At 42.3% G+C, this 20,472-nt stretch overlaps 1 protein-coding gene across 3 annotated transcripts in view; it reads right to left on the bottom strand.

Moving 5' to 3' along the window:
- SLC44A1 (solute carrier family 44 member 1) overlaps window positions 1-20,119 on the bottom strand; it is a 69,851-nt gene extending 49,732 nt beyond the window's left edge. For all 3 annotated transcript variants that reach the window (XM_065740744.1, XM_065740745.1, XM_065740742.1), the window contains exon 1: window positions 19,918-20,119. In XM_065740744.1, the coding sequence (XP_065596816.1) occupies window positions 19,918-19,944 (27 nt within the window). In that variant the 5' untranslated portion in view covers window positions 19,945-20,119. The remainder of the gene's footprint in view (window positions 1-19,917) is intronic.
- Between the last annotated feature and the right edge of the window lie 353 nt (window positions 20,120-20,472).

Below are 20,472 nucleotides of genomic sequence, written 5' to 3'. Positions count from 1 at the left end.
GTGTGTCCTTTTTAATTAATTCCAAAGTAAGTACTGTTCACATATTTCTATCAAGATCCAAACAAACAAACAAGAAAAAAACACCACTGTTTTTATACCAGGGGATGGAGATTGCAGTATGAGCATACAGAACATCCCTTCAGAAACAGAATCAAAGGGGGTAGCCCACCCAAGTTTTACATTTCTTTTTCCACTCAAGAGTCCAAAGCACTGTGAAGATTTAGTTGACAGAGTGGAAAATGTCGATATTGAATTAAAACAAACACAGCTTACATTTCATACAACCATTCTAATTCCAGTATCTATTTTTGTAGATTTTTTATTTAAAAAAAAAAAGACAAAAAAAAACCAACAGCATTTAACCTTTGCCATGTTAGCAAGATGTGTTTTGGTATTCACGTATCTGGATGGATATCCCATACAGATAATGCCATCTGAAAATAATAACTGGATACAACATAGAAGAAAACCTGCATGTATTGTGCATCAAAAAGCATCCTTCTGAATAGCTTGGCTTCTCACTAGGAATTCCACTCTATTTCTGCCACCTCCTATTAAGGAAACCATAATGGCAGATACGTGTGTTTATATTTTTAATTTGTGCTGTACAGATTTACTGATGAGCTGAAAATTTTATTTTTTTACTCAAAAATCACTTGAAAGGGGCACTAAAAGATGAAATCACTCGCCCTACTATACTCATTCAACAAAACTGTCTTCTGATCCCATCAAGCTCACACTTAAAGCCAACACACTATCCAAACTTAACATATGCAGTGAGATTGTGACATAAATGAACTGAAGAAAGTATGTAAAGTTTCGTGCTTCATATTCCTAAATCCACTCCCAAAAGCTCTTGATATTTTAGAGTCCTACTTTGACATATACATAGCTGAGAAAAATTTCAGCTATAGCTGCACCTTAAGAGTCATCTGATCTTGAGAAAAGAGACAGCCGTTATGTGGATAGAGTGGTGTATTTTTTTTTTAAATCCCCTGTACCATCTGCAAGCAAAACCTTCTGACAGGATTTTTAAAAGCCACTGGACATCCTCTGTAATAACACTGCAAACATTCAGGTCATCCAACTAGTCACAGTTAGAGTAAGTAACCCATTTCTCTTACAAAAGTGTACTGCAATTTGTATTTCAGTAAGAAAACTTGAAAATCCATGGCATAACAGGTAGGTAGCAAGTTATAAAGAATAATTAAGTCTATGTCAGTAGTATTAGCTCAAAAATGCTAACATTAGTAGAAAAAAAAGAAAGAAAAACAAAGAAAAAGAAAGCATTAGGGAAGGTTTTTTAAATAAAAAGTGCCTCTGGATGCAATTTAACAGGTACAGTTTACCAACAGGCAATTGAACCACTCAGCAAACTAATATAGTAAGAAATGACACATCTTTAGAACGTCTTTCTCCAATAGGCTCTCCTCTTCTAAATCAGTGCTTGCTAAAACCCAAGCTAGCTGCCAATATCCATTCGTGATTTTCTTCTCAGTTGCTCCCTTGTACTCTGGATTTCCACTCAAAACTCTTCCTAAGCTTTACAACCCTTAATCATCATCTTTGATCCTGGCACCTACGCCTCCCTAGTGGCTACTCCCAGTGCACACAACACACTTAAACTTTTATTCATATACCATATTTCATGTTTGGGAAACAGAAATTGTGAGCCTATGCTCCACATAAACTTTAACAAGTGTTGGCTATTCAGCAGTCTGGAAACTACACTTTGTTTGCATAAATCAACAGTTCTACTTACTTCCACCTATCCTCAAGAGAGATTAAAATCCTTCAATATTTGGCAAGGCAAGAAATTTAAATAAGACAGAGGAAATATTTTTACTAAAATTACTTCTTTCCTCTTGTATGGAAACTGTTGAATTATGGCCTGAACCATTGATTGATCACCTGAGGTGAGCACTGAGTCAACCACAGGACACAGGTGAAGGCAATTCACTTGTGGCTCCACCTCTCCCAGACTCCATTTAAGGGCTAACCACCAGCCCACTTAACAGATTACTTCCAGGGCCTAGATAAAGACATACAAATTACAAAGGAGCACCAGTTAGCTGCATCCACTGTGGCTGCTGTTAATAGCCCTAAACCTAATGGAAATAATTAACAGCAACATGGAATTTGAAAACTGACTATTACAAGATCATATTAAAAAACTAGAACAGCAGCTGGGCACATTGATGACAAAAAAAAAACAAAAAAAAAACAGGACTAAGTGCCCCAATGAAACAAGTCTGTAACATTTCAATAGAGGACACTCAGGTCCCTGTGATAATGGACCCAGGTAATTGAGAGAACAAGATCTCTAAATGAGATCTTGAAGCTTCATCTACGATAGATCCCTTCAAGATTCATCCAATAATAACACAAAAATCTAAAGTACATGATAGACCAGCAGGGGTGCCCTCTGATCAATGGCCCCCTGCTGAAGTGTATCTGCAGATGACAGATTGCCCATACATGGCAAATGAATTGATGGACCTAGTACAATGGTTCCATCAAAAGCCTACAGAGAGCATACCACCATGGCTACTGAGATTGTGGGATGTAGGAGCAGAAAGTGTATTAGTTAATGGGACAGAAATGTCCAAATTAGCATCTGTAACTACACATCTGGACCTTAGGCAAAGCTTATATGCTGCCATTCAATGCAACAAAAATCATTCTATTATTATGGTTGATGGCACATGCCACTTAACACAGTGTCATGGTTTTATGATTTTTGGTACTGGTATTCCACATCATAACATCATGTAGTGCATTTAGAGTTAAGGAGTTAACGCTCCAGCTCTGTGGATCATCGATAGTTCCAGGTATACCTGTCTCAGAAGAGAAGAACTCCATTCCCCAGAGGACTGTGCAATGCTTTGTGTTCTTACGTGTTTCCGCCCAGAGGGAAAGATAAAAACTGTCTGCGGTCACGGGACACTCTCTTTCCTTTGGGATGGACTCAGCAGTGGGTGCTCACTGCCGTCCGCCTTCAGCGTTAGCGTAAGGCCTTCGGTTTATTGGACACTCTCTCTTGCTCATTTTATTTGATTTATTAGCTTTAATTCCAATTATATTGTATTACATTGTGTTATTTTGCTTTCTGATATCTTATTTAGTAAATCAGCTTTCCTCCTCAGATCGCTGCCGCTGTTTTGTTCCTAGGCCCATCTCCCTTTTCCCTTTCCCCCTTCCCCTTTCCTGGGCGTGGGTCCATGGGTTCCCCGCACCAATCGTCAAGGAACTGGGCCGAACCTGCCCGTAAACCGTTGACACACAGCCAAATTAAATAGATGTACCTCTTCATACAACAAGTATGAAGTTCTCGAATATAGAGGTTGTTCCTCTATGGAGGGCCTCCAAACTTATATTTGAGAACTGGGTATGAGAGGCAAGGTACTGAAAATGAATTTCAAAGCTCAGATAGGGAAAAATTCACAGCAGGGACGATACCTAATATTGCAACAGGCTCCTTTCCATTTCTAAGGGACACTGGTCTCAATATCAAACCCTTTAGTGGCCTCAGAGGCCACTGTCTAACAAGCGGCCCAATTAGTAGCAGACCTGGGGGAAACAGAAAGCAAATGAACAAGGTGCAACGTCTACATGGTGGAGGAAGCTGTGGCCCTCCCAATTACAAGCAAGAAAGCTACCTCGCATGCACCTCAATCAGACTCCATACAGGTATCCCAGAAAAAAAACTGATATGGACTGAGGTTGCACTTGCTAAAATTGATGAGCTGCCCAATATTTTACTGCAGTTATGGAAACAATTAAGGAATGATCAAAAAGTTCAGTCTGCTCCCAGAAAACCATGAGTACAGATAATTCAAGAAACACCTACTACAACCTGGAATTTGGCATATTTGATAGTACCAAATATAAGGAAAATACCTCCACAGGTGTCACACACTATGACGCCTGAGCTGTATGCAGTGAAAGATCTCAATCTGGCAAAATTCATGGAGTTGACAAGGGATGTTGGTTCCTTTAGTTCTATGTAGAACTGACAATATTTTGGTCAGAAACAAATGTGCAAAGAGTAATGGCCTTCCTTGGTAGACACCTGCATAAGGACACTGATAATACACAGGGATCCATCTAAATTTAAGGGTAACAGAGTGATGATTGGTGGGTTTGGGGGACAGACTATTCCAGTCACACAAAAATGGTTAGAACTGGGGGTTGGGTGTCTCCCACCCCGGGAGTATAAAGTGTTGACTGCCCCAAACTCAGAACACATCATGGGCATAAACATGGGGTCCGGCTTTCCAGATGACTGTGGTCTGATGACAGATGACTGTTCAGACTTTGGCAAAGGTACATTAGTATTTGGGCGTGTTACATTAGTATTTGGCATCAGTATGGAAAGTTGGATGGAACATGGAGAATGATGGTGGATTAGAGGGAATTGAAAAAGATCACACCACCTATTCCCACAGCTGTACCAGTATTGCTTCCCTAATGGACATGCTAAGCAGCAAAATCAAAACCTACCACTGTGTCCTAGATTCGGCAAATGCGTTCTTCAGTATTCTGGTTGATGAAGAATCAGAACATCAATTTGCTTTTACAGGGGTATGTGCATTCACCAACACATTGCCAAATTTGGTGGCGCATGACCCAGCTAATTGAAGAAAACCTAATAATGTCAATCTATACCACTACACTGATGATCCCTTGTTGTTAACATCCAACTCACTGGAGGCAGCAGGACAGGCGGCAGATTCATTAATCACCTACCTATAATAAAAAGGATGGGCTATCAATCCTCAAGAAGTGCAAGGTCCAAGCCTATCTGTAAAATATCTGGGGGTAGTCTGGTCAGGAAAGACAAAAGTACTACCCAGCACCATCACAGGTAAGGTTCAGGCATTCCCAGTCCCTGCAACACCAAAGCAACTGCAAGAAAACTGCAACTGCCATTTCTAGGTATATTGGGACACTGGCGCTCCTTTATACATCATTTGGCACAACTGCTGAGACCTTTGTATAGACTCACAAAAAAGGGCCAATCATGGGATTGGGGGAGTACAGAACAGGACGCCATCCAACACGTAAAACAGGCAGTTAACAAGCCCAGGCACTGGGTATATTCGATCCTATCCTCCCAGCCAAAATGGATGCTCATGTTACTCAGGATGTCTTTGGCTGGGGCCTGTGTCAACGTCAGCATTCTATTTGGACCCTGTAAGGGCGGGTAATTCAGAGGATGGTATGTTTCCATAAGGCTTTATATAGATGGTACACAGACTACTGGTAAGTTGTAAGAGACTAATATTTTATATCATTGCCTCAAAGTTTGCTGATGAACATGTCCGAACATGTCCAAGCTAGTCCTGGGAAAGGGTTGTGAAATCCTTTGTCTAAGGGACAAGCAGATGGGCATGTCCTGGGGCAACAAAAGAGAGATAAGCTGCAGCTCAGTGGCCCCTTAACACTCTTTTGTGTGGTACTCATCTCCGTGGGGAGATAGCCATCTCAGGAGAAGCTTGCCTGGCAGGCTAGCACGAGATTTGCCACGTAGGCAAGAGAAATTAAGGATAAAAGAGGGATCGACCACCATGAGATTGTCATGGTTTTGTTGGTGTTGCTGTGGTGGTGTTCTTCCATCGGAAACTTCAAGAGCTGATTCCCGGCTGCTGAACTCCCTCCTGGGCCTGCTGCCTGAAACATGCTGCATTCTCCTGGACCTCATCGCTCCTTCGAGGTGTTCTACCATCTGAACCCTCACGAGCTGATCACTTGTTCGCTGCTTCTACGGTGCTGACTGACACTGTTCCTGGGCTGACCCCGCGCTGCTTCTCCTGTGCTGACCCGGTGCCGCTTCTCCAGGACAGCTGCTTGCTGCTCAGGGCTGCCCGTCGCTGCTGCTGTTCTCCCCGCTTCTGCCGCCCCTGCTCTTCTGCCTCGGACCGTCGGAGCCGCTTGCAACCGGACCGCCCCTGGGATCCTGGCTGGTGACTTTCCCCGTGTTGTACAAACCCTTGCTTCTTTCCTATCTTTCCTATCGCTCGCCTTCCCTTCCCCATCACCCTAACAGTGTCCGCCTTCCCCATCTCCCTGGTTTATAGTGGTAATAAACTGGTCGGACCAACATTTGAACCGTTGTTTCTTAATCTCACGCTGGGTATATACATAATCAAAAGAACCTCGTCTCCCTCCTTTATATTGGAGCGTGACATAAGTAAAGGGTGGCTTACCTTTTATGATGGTTAAGGCTTGCTGACGACTCCACACAGGAGGGAATCTCCAACAAGAGATCCTTCCCTGGTGGTGGTCAGCCCTTAAATGGGGTCTGGGAGAGGTGGAGCCAGACTCCACCCCTTCCAGTCTCACAGGTACACTACCTTCAGCTGTGCCCCTGTAGCTGACTCAGTGCTTGCCTCATGTGATCAATCAGTGGTTCAGGCCATGATTTAACAGTTCTCATACAGACTCCTACTGGTTTCTGGTCTCAGGTCTCGCATGGAGCAGAAGAGAGATATAGTATGATTGAAAAACAGCTATTGGCTGCCTATTCTGCATCACAAGCGGTACAGCCAATAACCCAGACAAAGTCATAGTTAAGACCACTCTGCCAATTTAGGGGGGTAAGTGACCTGACCCACCTTCCTGCGGCATGCTGGACAGAAGACCATGTGGGTAGCTGCTAAAGAATGGGGACTGCCCGTACAGCTATCTGACATTGCTCAAGCATGCCAAACTGTGACACTTGCTCCAAGATGAGACTGAGGTTGTTGCCTGAAACAACAGCCCATCTTGCTAGAGGACACAATCCTCTGCAGAGCTGGCAGGTTGATTACATTGGCCCCTCCCTCGATCTGAGGGACCAAGATATGCACTAATCTGCATAGGCACTGCAAGTGGGCTAATGCAGGACTATCCAGTACCAAAGGTGAACCAGGCATATACCATAAAAGCACTCATAAGATTGATGGCTGCCTACAGGATACCACAAGTCATTGACCAAGGGTCTCACTTTACAGCTGCAATGATACAACGCTGGGCAGAAGAGAACAACATCCAGTGGTGATTCCACCTGCCATACAATCCAACGGGGACAGGCCTTATTGTGCATTATAATGGTATTCTCAAGGCCCTGAAGACCAACTCTCAGTCTCTGCATGGGTGGACAAAGAGACTCCATGAAATGCTGCAAGTCCTGAATGAAAGACCTAGAGACAGCAGACCCACTGCCTTTAAAATGTTACAAATAACACAGGCCTCCCTGCTTAGGATGCAAATTATGGGCACTGATAGCCACGTAAGACCTCAGATTGGCAATGAGAACAATCTTCTCTCCCTGCCCGAGAACCTAAAATCAGGTGTCAGTAGAATAAAATGGCCCTGGAAGGTGCAGGTAGGACCATGGTGATGTGGCCTACTTGCACCTTGGGGGAGATTATTGGAGGTGGGGGTTCGGCAGTCCCTCCGGTAATTGGTACACAGCCTGCTGATATTGTGGTCAACACTCCAGTCTTTATTGCTAAAGGGACCCCTATCATGCCTCTGTGGCAGATCAGGACACCTCTACCACTACTCTGCCGAAAGTTTTGTTGGGTTACAGTACTGACAGACAACTCATGTACCAATGCTTCACCACTACTTTCACCATTAAATTCAGTACCTGACTTTTCCTTAAAGGCTGTGTAAGTTCATAAACTGAACTTACCCCAGTGCTTTCCCGTATACCTACACACTGCATTTGTTATACCTCAACCCCTAAGCTGTTTTTCTTCTCTACCCAACCCATCTTCCAAGTTCCGAGTATCTCAGTTAACATAGCAATTGCACACTCCTTAAAAATTCTTCTCTAACAGCATGCTGACATGAAATCAGAAAATTTAATAAAATTCAAGATATGACTTCCATAGAACAGTTGTTAGGCTGCTGAAACAAACACAGGCACATATAAATATCTGAACTCAAGTTTGTTACTCAAAAAAGTGTCCGTCATTATTCATTTCAGAGGGACAGACTTCTATTTGTCTATGACCACAGAATCTTTTTCAAAAAAAGAAAAAAGAAAATCATTAGCTCTGCAAGGTATGGAACTGGTTAACTTTTATTTCCCTTCGACTTCCCCCATGATACAATCAGTATAGAACAGCAAAAATTACAAGTATTGCTTCATACAGTATAAATATTTCCTAGTTTTGTCCCCCACTTTTATTGTCCTTGTTTAGGATTTCTGGCATCTAAGAATAAATCAACTCTTGCTACAACCCTTTTTTCTGCAGTGGCAGTTTGACCTCAGCCATCACAGGAAGGTAACAGCTTTGAATTAACCAGCAATGCTGAATTAGCTATCACTGGCAAGTTGGCTGAAACTGGATCAATGATTTTAAGAGTTATTAGGAGGAGAAGAAGTATGTTCTGAAGGAATTAAATGTGGGTGATTTGTGCCAAAGCTTTTCCTTTAAAACATAAATAACCACCCATTTACATTATTTGAAAAGTATCATACAAGTTTTATATATATATATATTTCATTTAATTTCTTCAGTACTCTCAGGAGTCGCTGTAGAAAAAAAAGTGGAATACTCATTGTTATCCTTTCCAGTCTGTTTCAGTAATGCTAAGACAGTACTGAAATTCTGGACTGCAAGTATTTCAGGTTGTTTTTCTTTCTTTCTAAATGAAAAGATAGCTTTCATTGTACTTTCATCAGTCTCCAGGGACATTATTACTGATGTGGCACTCTAAAATTACTTGTTACAGAACATAATCTAAGAGTGATATTGATCTAACCACAACCCCTTTGAATTCTGTTTTTTATCTCTTTATTATCTGAATTCAGAGTATGCACAACTGCAACTGACTGCAGGAGAGTAAACAGAAACAACAGCTGCTGGAAGCTCTACTTGTATTTGTAAATGGAGGAATTCAGAAATGGTTGTGTATTTCTGTATCTATTGACACAGAATGCAAACAGTCACAGCCTACAAAAACCATTAACATATAGCATTTGGAGGCGAAAAAGACACCTTTTGTGGAAAAAAGCTACTATGTCCTGTATAGGCAGCTCTTTCTTGATGGAAGAGTTCAACTAATGCTCATTTTATCTGCACTGCAGAACAGGCATACATACAGTCTTACAGTCTCTGACAATATGATGCAAGCTATCTCTAGGGAGAATCAAATCTGATTATTTTGGGCTCTTCTATTACTCTGAAGATTAGATGATTCTGTTCCTGAAATCAACTCACTTCTTTGCATACAAAGCTTCTGAGAGAGCTATCTCAAATGATCTAGCTTTTCACATAAAATGTTCATGTGACGAAAATTGTTGCCAAAGTAAACCTGCCTGCAGTACATGGCTTCATCGCCTATAGAAACAGTAATATGATTAAGATTTTCAACATTACCTGCTGATTTCCTGAGCATCACTTAAAATTGTTCAAGTAAAATACTCAACCATAGAGAACTGCAGGCCACACAACAGCAAAACACAGATTCTGACAATTCCCTCAGGTTAATGTTACAACTGATTTATTATGCAGCAATTTACTGGTATTTCTTCATTATCTGAGTAAGTATAGAAAACCCAGGGTCTACTGATCTCTGTTGGTACCCTAGAAGGACGAATCATAGAATCACCAATGAAGGAAAAGACTTCTAAGATCACCCAGTTCAGCCACCCACCAATCACCAATATTTCCCACTAAACTGTGTCCCTCAATACAACATCTAAATGATGCTGAAGCAATAAAAACACCTCCATAATCACATACAAAGGAATTCTTATTAAGATCACTATCTTAAAACAGTCCTACATCGCATCCTTGACTGCAAACTGGAAAGACAGGAATTTGATTATCTTACTCTTCAGTGGATAAAGAATTGGCTGGATGGCTGTAGCCAGAGGGCTGTGGTCAATGACTCTACAAACAGTTGGAAGCTGGTGACACATCCCCTAGTGGACAAGACTTGGGGGTCCTGGCAGACAAAAGCTGGATATGAGCCAGCAGTGTGCTCCTGCAGTCTGGAAGGACAACAGTATCCTGGGCTGCATCAACAAAGGGGTGGCAGCAAGGAGAGGGAGGGGATGGTCCCTCTCTGTCCTGCTCTTCTAAGGCCTCACCTGGGCCATGGCCTGGACCATGCATGGTGACAAACTGATGAGTAGATTGATGCACCCCTGGCAAGGGTAATCTAATAGATTAGATATTAGGACATACTTTATACAAGCAGTGAGGCCCTGGCACAGGCTGCCCAGAGAAGCTGTGGGTGCCTTACCCTTGAAGGATTTCAAGGACAGGTTGGACAGGGCCCTGCTCAGTCTCAGCTGGGGAAGGCAGCCCTGCCCACAGCACAGGGCTGGAAGTGGGCAAGCTTCATGTTCCCTTTCAGGCCAAACCTTTTTATGATTCTAGACTTGGCCAGGTCAGTCCTTAGCACTTAAGCTACTATTTCAAAAAGCCTGCCAATACAGCTTCTCTAGTCAGGCAGAGACTTGGTAAAGCCCATCTTTATCTAAGAGAAAGTAGGACTCCCATATCCAGAAGCAAGAGAGAATGGCACTGCAGAACTACTACTGAAGTTGCTAACAAAACCACAAGTGGCAGTCACCTCTAAGAAGGAATGAGAACAGTATGCAGTGTTCCTTGCAAGTGCCCTCCACAGTGACACCATTGTCTGCATAATAAGCCACCCCAAACCCAAAGGAATTGTATTACAAAATATGCAAGTTGTGGTAGTGCTTGATGCCTACTTTTGTGGTATTTCTACTTCAATTTCATTCCAAAGTGCTTTATTTTTCAAGGCACTGTGAAGTAAATGCGAATTGAACTTCTGACACCTGCACCATATTTGCCTAATGGCTTTAGATCACCAACCATTTTTTCCCCAGAAGAGATGCTCAGAGTTCTTACTAGAAAAAGGAAGAAGTTACAGTAGTAATAAACTACCAGAAAAGTTACCCACTAAAAGGTAATGAACTTAACACTACATCTCAACACTACAGTTCAGCACTCCTACACCTGCTATTTCTATTAATTTTCTCATACACGCCACACAATACTTACAAGTTTTTAACATAATGTAAATGACATCAAAACACATAAGACAGTGCTTATAATATTACTGATGGTGTAATATCAAGATGTTACACTGGAAATTCGTATTTTGAGACTTCATTTATGAATCTGACATACACTGTGCTGTAAGTATACCTGTCACGCTCCAATATAAAGGAGGGAGACGAAGGTTCATTTGATTATGTATATACCCAGCGTGAGATTAAGAAACAACGGTTCAAATGTTGGTCCGACCAGTTTATTACCACTATAAACCAGGGAGATGGGGAAGGCGGACACTGCTAGGGTGATGGGGAAGGGAAGGCGAGCGATAGGAAGGAAGCAAGGGCTTGTACAAAGCAGGGAAAGTCACCAGCCAGGATCCAAGGGGCGGTCCGGTTGCAAGCGGCTCCGACGGTCCGAAGCAGAAGAGCAGGGGCGGCAGAAGCGGGGAGAACAGCAGCAGCGACGGGCAGCCCTGAGCAGCAAGCAGCTGTCCTGGAGAAGCGGCACCGGGTCAGCACAGGAGGAGGGGTGCGGGGTCAGCACAGGAGAAGCGGCGAGGGGTCAACCCCCAGAGGGGCAGCAGCGAACAGTGATCAGCTCGTGAGGTCTCCAAAGAGAAGGCCTCTCCAGGAAGCAGCAGGCAGTGATCAGCTCGGGAGGTCTCTCCTAAGAGAAAGCTTCTCCAAGAGAAAGCCACTCCAGAGAAAACCCTCCAACATCGTGGCTGCAGGACCCCTCAGTTTATCTCCCAGATTTCTCCAGTCTACGTGACGAACCCCTCGAACCTCTCCTGCTTGGGCATCAGGCGGGTATCACCTAAGATGGTTATCTCCCCCTGGAGATGAGTTCCATAAACGAGTGTTCTCCGGTCATTGAGCTGCAGCGTCAGGGGAGTATCACCTGAGATGGTTATCTTCCCCTGGAGGCGAGTTCCACAAAAGAGTGTTCAATGGCCACTGAGCTGCAGCTTAGGCCGCCCCAGGACATGCGCCCATCAGCTTGTCCCTGAGACAAAGGATTTCACAACCCTTTCCCAGGACTAACTTGGACATGTTCGGACATGTTCATCAGCAACCTCTGAGGCAATGGTAAAAGATATTAGTCTCTTACAATACCATCTTACATTCATGTTTTCAGTCAACTCATATTTAACACGGCTTCTAAAACTCCCTTGGTGACATCTCTTTCATCACAGCCTACAACTTAAATATTTATCTAGCAGTACAACAGAGTTGTTTAAAAAGAGCTGACATGATCAGTACATCTATTGATATTTAAAATTTCAGAAATACAGCCATCTGTAGACAAAAACTTCAGTTTTTAACTCTAGAATTATTTTGTCCTTGTTTCTTCTCTTCAAAAAAAAAAAAAAGGGAAGTACTCCTTTGAAAGCAGTAATTAAGGATATTTCAAAAATATCACAGTAATATTTTTCAGGTAATTAAAATACACTTTTCAGTGCATATTGGGTACTTCCAGAGGGCTTTATATCAGTAAGAAGTAATTACATCAAAAGACAAAGTTCATTTTAAAAATGTTTTGCACTGAGTTATTTCATCCACACACACCAATTTGTCAATCTATTCAACAGATTCTCAGATTTTACTCTTGAGACTGCAAGTCTCAAACTATTATTTATTTTTAGAATTTTGGAATAGTAAAACTTTTTACAACTACAGCATACGCTCAGCTTCCAAGTAAGTTAGCTTTGTCACAACATGACATCAGCAGTAAAAAAAACCCTCATCAGAACCTCCAAATACGTGGTCTCCACAGGAAAGTAAGGACATTCCGTGGAAAATGCTGCTCTTGTTTCTGTGAACTCTCTCTCCATTGTAAGCAATTTGTTGTAAAAGAACTTTTCCTCCTTTCTAAAGTATCTAAAGCTAAACTTGAAGACCAAACCCAACACAACTCTTAAAGAGCTTTCACCTGCACTTTTTTTTTATTCTTATTATTGCATTTACAATCCCTGCAGAAGAGATTCCTATCTTTGAAATGTAAAGACTGACTTGATAAAGAGTTCTGCAAGCTTAGAGAACCATATTGGCACATGCCAACACAAATACAATCCTGAAACAAAGAACTGTGACTCTACACTAAACAGTACAAATTAACTGTTGCGTACATACACTGGTCACCTACGTTATTCCGTATCACCACATACGGAAGCAGAAATACAGAGCTATACCAAAAATTGCATAGCCATTAGGAATATTCAACCACACTTAAAAGGTTATCATCAGCACCAGCTTCCCCTCGCATAGAGTAGGAAAATGCTGAGCTTACCTACATTGTTCAGTAAACAAAACCCTGACTTACACGCTCCAGAACAGGAATGAAAACCACTCAGGATTACAGTAAGAGGGCAGTGTGAGGACTGCCCCACTGTCTGAGGACATCTAAAGCGCATTAGACTAATAAGAGCCAACATAAGAAGGCTCTACCTGATTTATGGAAGAAAGAGTGGAAGGAGAATAAAAAGGCAGATATTCCATTAGGTACTTACTTCATCACATAAGCACACTTCCTTGTGTAGGCAATTATTCTGCAGTTCTTCATAGCAAACTAGGGGTAGCCTGACAAGGAATTCACAAGTTTTAATGACTGCAACTTTGCACAAAATACTTTAATGGGTTTCTTGTTTTGTTTCTACACTTCTAAAAACAATATTTAGAGTTCTCTTTCACAGTCGAGCAATCCATCTGGAGAGCAGTAACAGTGGCTCCAATACAAAATAAAAATTAAAAAAATCCAGGCCAGAGCTCATTTGTGCTGTAAATAGGTGCTTTATTACATCATATTTATTAAGAGAGGATGTCAGGCATAAGCCACAACATTCCCTTTGTTGTTAAGTTCCACTTCATTCTAGTCATACTACTGGGTTAAACAGTTACAGCAACAAACAATCATGTTAAACATAGGTCAGAATCTCAACTTTCCTATGCAGTGCAATCATCTATTCTTGCAGTACACTGCACACTGGGTGTTACTAAAGCAAGAGAAAATACATCACAGAATGGTGAAGTTGAACTTGAAAATGAAAGATTCTGAATATTAACTCTTTTTTTCTTCTCAAAACATTATTTAGCCTGTTTTTGAACTGTACAGCTTCATTTGCCATTATGAATTTACTTAACTAAAATATTTCTTATAAAGGAACATAGGGATGGCTGGCCATTAAATTAAATGAAATTTATTCACTTCCTAAACCTGTAAAAGTGAATAGAAGGCCTATTCACCAACACAACTTTGCTCGCTGCCATTTATTCATAAACAAACAAATGGTTTCATCAAATATAGGTATAAATTGACAGTCATTTCAGCCAGAGGGTAGAAGTAATCTTTCAACATGCTGCTTCACTGTCTTTTAGAAGTAAACTACGATTTATACAGCTGTCCATATTCTTCGAGTGAGAGAAATTCAAACAAAGTAACACAACAGTTTATGTTAAGTTGGTTCACCAGTTCTGATTTTCACAAGCAAAACAACTGAAATTCAAATAAACAAAAACTATAATTAGTCCAAGGGATAAAAATGCATTCAAAGTTAATGAAAAGCTCCCTTCAGAGCTAAGAAGATACTGACAACTTCACCACATAACAACAAACACTGCCATTTCAGCATCAGGAAAAACAGAAGTACTCTGTGGCATGAATACAACGTTTAACAACATAAAAGTTTGGCAGCTGACAGCAATCCAGATGCCAGTTAGACTACCGTAAGCTTTTAATTTGGCATTCACTATCTACATGGCAAGATAATTAATCTTTCCTGAAATCACTCCCTATTTACAGAAAAATTATCTTGTAATGATGCAATACTCCATACTTGCCCTTAATCCAACTGTTCAGCTTCCTAAGTGCTAGAAAAAAAAGACACTCTGTTATCAATTTCACAAAAGAAATAATGTGTTATTTATAACTTAAAAGATCTGACATGACTTAAAGACAGTCTAAACTTCAGAAAGAGCTTAGACTCCTGCAAAAAAAACTTGATAGATTTGAAAAGGAGTATTTACAACTAGCTCTGTACTTGAAGTATTTGCTTCTACGCAAAGATGAAAAGGAATCATCTGCACAAGTTGTGCAGCTGCTTGTGACAGCATTCACCTGATGCTTCGCAGGGAGTGAATGGAGTTCAGACTAGAAATACAGGAGGAAGAAAAAAGTAAGCTGCTCCATGAGATGCCTGACTGAAAAGCAGTGTTCCTCAGTCCTATTTGTATGCTTTGTCCTTCATTCTGTATCTACTTGCCAGAGGCCTCATCTAATGTCAAGGCGCTGAAAAGGAAACTAAATGCTGTAATGAAGAATTCACAACTCATTGTACTTCTAACTATAAAACCTGCTAACCAATTTGTCTTCTTCTGCAATCAAAAGCACAATGAAACAGGCACGGTTTGATACCCTTCGTACTTAGAAACATGACTGCAGGAGTCTCTGGCAATTGAAGCCGATGTGCAATAAATGATATATGCTGTCCATAAGAGCTGACAATAGACTTACATTTCACAGGAACTATGAAAATAAAAGCTATAAATTCCAAATTTATTCTTTGATGTTTTGACACCAAGTGCCATAGGAAATGTTAATGGATGATCTATCTTCTCCTTTTATCATGGTTTTTACAAGACCAGAAGAACATTCCAAGTACACTATCAAAACCATGAAGAGAATACATGCTGTATTTAACCCACATATCCCTACAGTTTCCCGCAAGATTAGAAGCTCTCTTCATATGCATCTTATGTGAAGTTTACAGCAAAGGTGTGAGGATTAATATATATACATGCACACATAGATATTTCCCTGACCAAACAGAGGATCCCAGTTAAGTTGATTTGATTCTACAACAGAATGCTGAAGCACGTATCTAGTAACTATACTCAGCTTCGTCATTTTCTCCACAGAAGACCAGGAAAGGAGAATGAATCACACAATTCCACACTGCAGATAATCCAACAGAAAGTTTAAAAAGATCCACTTTGTCTCACATCTTGTTCTAACTCTGAAATGCAGTATCCCTAGATAAAACAGTGTGAACTTTGCTATAAACCAGACCACTGGAGCAATCAGAATTAAACTATAATGGAAGTTTGCTTGCCTACAGATACAAACAGAAAATAAACAAGCAAAATAAAGCCAAAAACAACAACTACAAACAACATAATCCACCGCCACTTGTATGGATTACTTCCATCAAACAGCTCTACAGCAGAGACTGACCATTATGACAAGAATGATGAACTGTGGCACCTCCTGCAAATTCAATTTATCATGGACTAGTACAGTCGAGACCAAAAATATCACTTTAGAAGAATGGAAAGAAGAGAAAGAAGCGCTGCCCCATTTTTTAATATATGAAACTAAATATTTGACAAGGAATTTGACTACTGTCTACTCAGAGTTTGAGCACTACTCACAAAGTGGATTCTGAAATTCAGAAAGCTCACTTCCAAAGAATAACAATAAAAAGGTAATGCTGCAAAATAAATAAATAAATAAATGAAATGAAAGAATAAAATAAATAAAGAAATAAAATAAAATACTGTCGAAGTTTCTTGCACAGCCAATCTATGATGAAATAGATGCCCTCACACAGAAGCACCTTGATGATAATGAAAACACAGTGTCCCTCACTGTGGGCCTTGGGCTTAAACTGCATGAAGGTACTGACAATGCAACAGTACTGCAAGGCAAGGGACACATAAAGGTGGGGCTTTTTTCCACACTTTACAATGTTTTCCGCCTTACAACCACACTTCAAAGAAACTGAAGCATTAAGAGGATTCTAATCAATACATAGTATGCACTTGGAAGTTGTAGCTGACATTACATGAGGTTTGGCCAAAAAGATTCAAAATGCAGAGAACCAAGTAAGCACAAAAATTTACAGCAAAGTCCACATAAATAAGTACAGAAAAGCATGAGCCCTAAAGAACCAGAGGCCATGACAGTCGTAATAGTGAGAAGGAACAACAAGAACTTTGGTTGTGACAATAAAGAACAAAGATCAGAAAAGACAGTATATCAGAAGAAATGAAAGAACTTTGTTAAAGAAAAAAGGATTGAAGTAAAAGGGGAAAAGGGCGTACTTCCAATTAAAGCATCTCAACAGTTAAGACGGCAGTATACCAATAGCAAATTATGGCTGTACCATGAAGAAAAGCTGGTATGGTCCTGCCAAGTTTAAGTTGAAATCACTTTTAACAGTCCACATTTGAAATATTTGGTAAAATAGGACAAAGTTAGCAAACCAGGGGAAAAAACAACAATCAACTGGACGTAAAAGCAGACAGTGGTAGGGAAAAGGAAACAACAGCCATAGTGGAAAGAGTAACAACAGGACCTTATCACAGGAGCCCAGGGAAAATACAGCATCAAGATGCAGATTATCAACAGTATCAAAAGCAAGGAGGCAAGGAGGGTCAGAAAGCCGAGGAAACCTTGCTGCTTGGCCAGAAGGAGTATGCAGACATCTTAATGAAGCAAATTTCAGCCAAGTACGAGAACAGGATTGGAAGAACTTGGTATGAAGGAAGAGGAGAGAATGACCAACGATTTAGATTAGATTTAGATATCCTGTTTCACTGTTTTCAGAAGAAGGAAAGCAGACTACAGCTGAATGTCAGTTCTACAGATGGAGGATAGTAAATTGATAAGATTTGGAAGGGAATAAGATAAACGGTAACAAAAAAAACCAACAAAAACAGACGTTTGGAGATAAAACAGAATGAATGAGACTTTACGGTCAGGCTAAGCCATTAAAGGCAGAAAAAGCAGATAACAAACATGAGAATCCATCACAGATAGTAGGCTCAATGCAGAGAAAAGGTAAACAAGTCAATCTGAATCAGCCATTTGTCTTTTTATTATTATTATTATTCAGGGAAAGAGAAACAGGAAAAAGCCTAAGGCAGAGATCCTGTCAGCCTGCAAAGCAAAAGAAACAGGAAATGCATTGGAAAAAAAATAGGCAATTTAGCATAAAACAGGAGCTAGGGAGAAGACACTATAGAAATCTGACTGGTTCAACAATCAGTCACAGGTAGATGCAGTAACATAAATAAGGAGGTGGCAGCCGTGAGAAAGGACTTGGAGATACAGCAACTACACAAGAAAATGGCTGGCAAAGCCAAAATAGAAGTAATCACCTCACTCAAACAAGAATGAGCATTAGCAGATGACGATCAAACAAACTGGGGAGCTGGAGAATAAACAGAAGGAGAAATCAACTTGATAAAGTCATAAGGAATGAGGATGAGGAGTTGTGATAAGAAAGACAGCGTCAAAGCCTAAGATGAATCTGAACAAGATGTGAGGCAACAAGAAGCAACATCTGATGGAACCCTGCTCAAGGAAAGATTCAGAGGAAATAAGGGAGGGAAAGGCATAAAGGCAGGGGAAGCCAATATCTATCGTTAATGATAAAGAAAGGAGATGACAGATAACAGGCTGTAGTGCACAGCTGTACTGCAGGTAGAAAGCTTTCTGCAAACAATATGCCAGACAAAACTGTTGCTGATAAAATATTCACCCTTTGATTTGGATTTCCCGAGGAGATACACAATTGCTTTTGGTTAGAGAATTAAATAATCGCCCATACTCTATAGCTCTCAGTTACACAGATGGGATGCTAAGCTCAATTACTGTGCCACATCTTGCCACACATAAAGAAAGCAAATGAGAGTTTCAGCAGCATACCATTGGCATCATGAGATCTGGCAGGGGAAGACAAATTTCACACAAAAAAATAATAATAACATTAAAAAAAAACAGTTACTTCAAATCTAAGAACTTAAAATCACCAATCTTCTATTTCTTCCAGCTTTTGGTCTAATGCAACCTACAAACAAACCTGCTTTTTCATTTAAGAAAAGACTGTGACAGGGCACAAGCAATTCAAATTCATAAGGAACACCTAGAAGGAGCATATGAAACACTTACAAAAATGAATTTTGATATGAATCATAGAAAATAAGGTTAAGAGGGACTTGAAAACATCACTTCAAAACATCTGCCTCACTCACAGTGCCTGAAGTCTTTATCAGTTCTGCTTAAGCCACTCCCAGCAGATATTTATCCAGCAGTTTTAACAAACCTCAAACCACAGAATCCCTGGCAGCAGTCTGCTGCAGTGGCCTCATGATCTGAAGATTTCCTAACATTTGAAGAAAACGACATTCTCTACAAGTCAAGACCATTCTCCTTCATACCACACAAAGCTCACCGCCTTCCTCTTTGCAGCAAAATCTGCCTTATGGAAAGGATGTTGTTCCCTATTGCAACTCGACAGCACAATGCAGCACTCCGTGCTTGTTAAAGCATTATTAAAAATGCTTATTATTAAAAAAAATAGTAATAAAGAAGACTGCCTGAACGGTTGACATAAAAAAAAAAAAACAACAGTAACTCATCTCTGTGATGAGTCATCCGGGACGGCAGAGATGGACTATGCCACAGAAACAGCCTGCTGGAAGCTGGATCCAGCCACCACAACCCGAGGGAGCCAACATTAATGGACAGGCGCGGCACCACCGCGGTGTTAGTCACGATCCAGAGCCTCGAGTAGGAGGCCGAGCAAGCGTGAAGTTCCTGGGGGGAGCAGTGTTAGCACAAGTGGAGGGAATCGGCAAGGGCTACGGAGCGCGGCGGGGCGTAGGGGAAAAGGCGAGCCGAGGAAGAGATACCACATCGGCAAGGGCGGCGGGAGCAGCAGGGCCCGGAGTGGAGCAGGGCCGGGGACAGGCACTGCGCAAGGCCGGGAATGGGCCCCGGGGGAAGAGGGCACAGCGCGGGGGACACCAACGCGGAGCTGCGGGTCCGCGGACGCGGGGGTCCGGCGGCGACGGAGGGGCGGAGCGGGGTGCGGGGCGCTCACCTGCGCGGCAGAGCTACAGCAGCCCATGGCGTCCGTGCGCCCCCGCCCCGGAGGTGCCCGCTAGGCGCTGGGCACCCACCCGCCGCGACGGCCCGCCCCGAGGCGGTGGCGGTGGCGACGGGCGAGGCGGCGCGGGGCAATGCCGGACCCCGTCAGGACAGCTGCGCTCCCTCAGCGGCTCCGCCGCAGCAACCCCGCAGCCTCCCCGGCGGCGGCGGCCGCGCTCGAGGGGCGGGGCCTGAGGGAGCGGGGCGGACCGTGAGGGCGGGACCAGGGCACTGCAGCGCTGGGGGTACTTGCGCCGCCACTCAGCGCCACCCCCTCTTCCGGCCCGCGCGGCGCGTCGCTTCCGGAGGCGCAATGCTTTCTGCCCGCTCGCCTTGTTGCCTAGGTGACAGCGGGCCCGCGGCAGGCTTGGCGCGGGGTCGGCCCGCGCTCCCTCTCTCACTGCCTCTAAAGCGGACTGGCAGCGCGAGAAGCCCCGCGGTAGGCCCCGTGGTTTGGGAGCTGCCCATAAGCTCTCAGAAGGCGGAGGGAGGTCCCTGCGCGGCTCTG

The sequence above is a fragment of the Cyrtonyx montezumae genome, unplaced genomic scaffold (assembly GCF_038088225.1).
Source record: "Cyrtonyx montezumae isolate F1298 unplaced genomic scaffold, pur_monq_1.0 scaffold_29, whole genome shotgun sequence".
Taxonomy (NCBI): Eukaryota; Metazoa; Chordata; class Aves; order Galliformes; family Odontophoridae; genus Cyrtonyx; species Cyrtonyx montezumae.
Note: the sequence above shows the minus strand (reverse complement) of the source record. Positions and strands in the feature narration are given on the sequence as shown.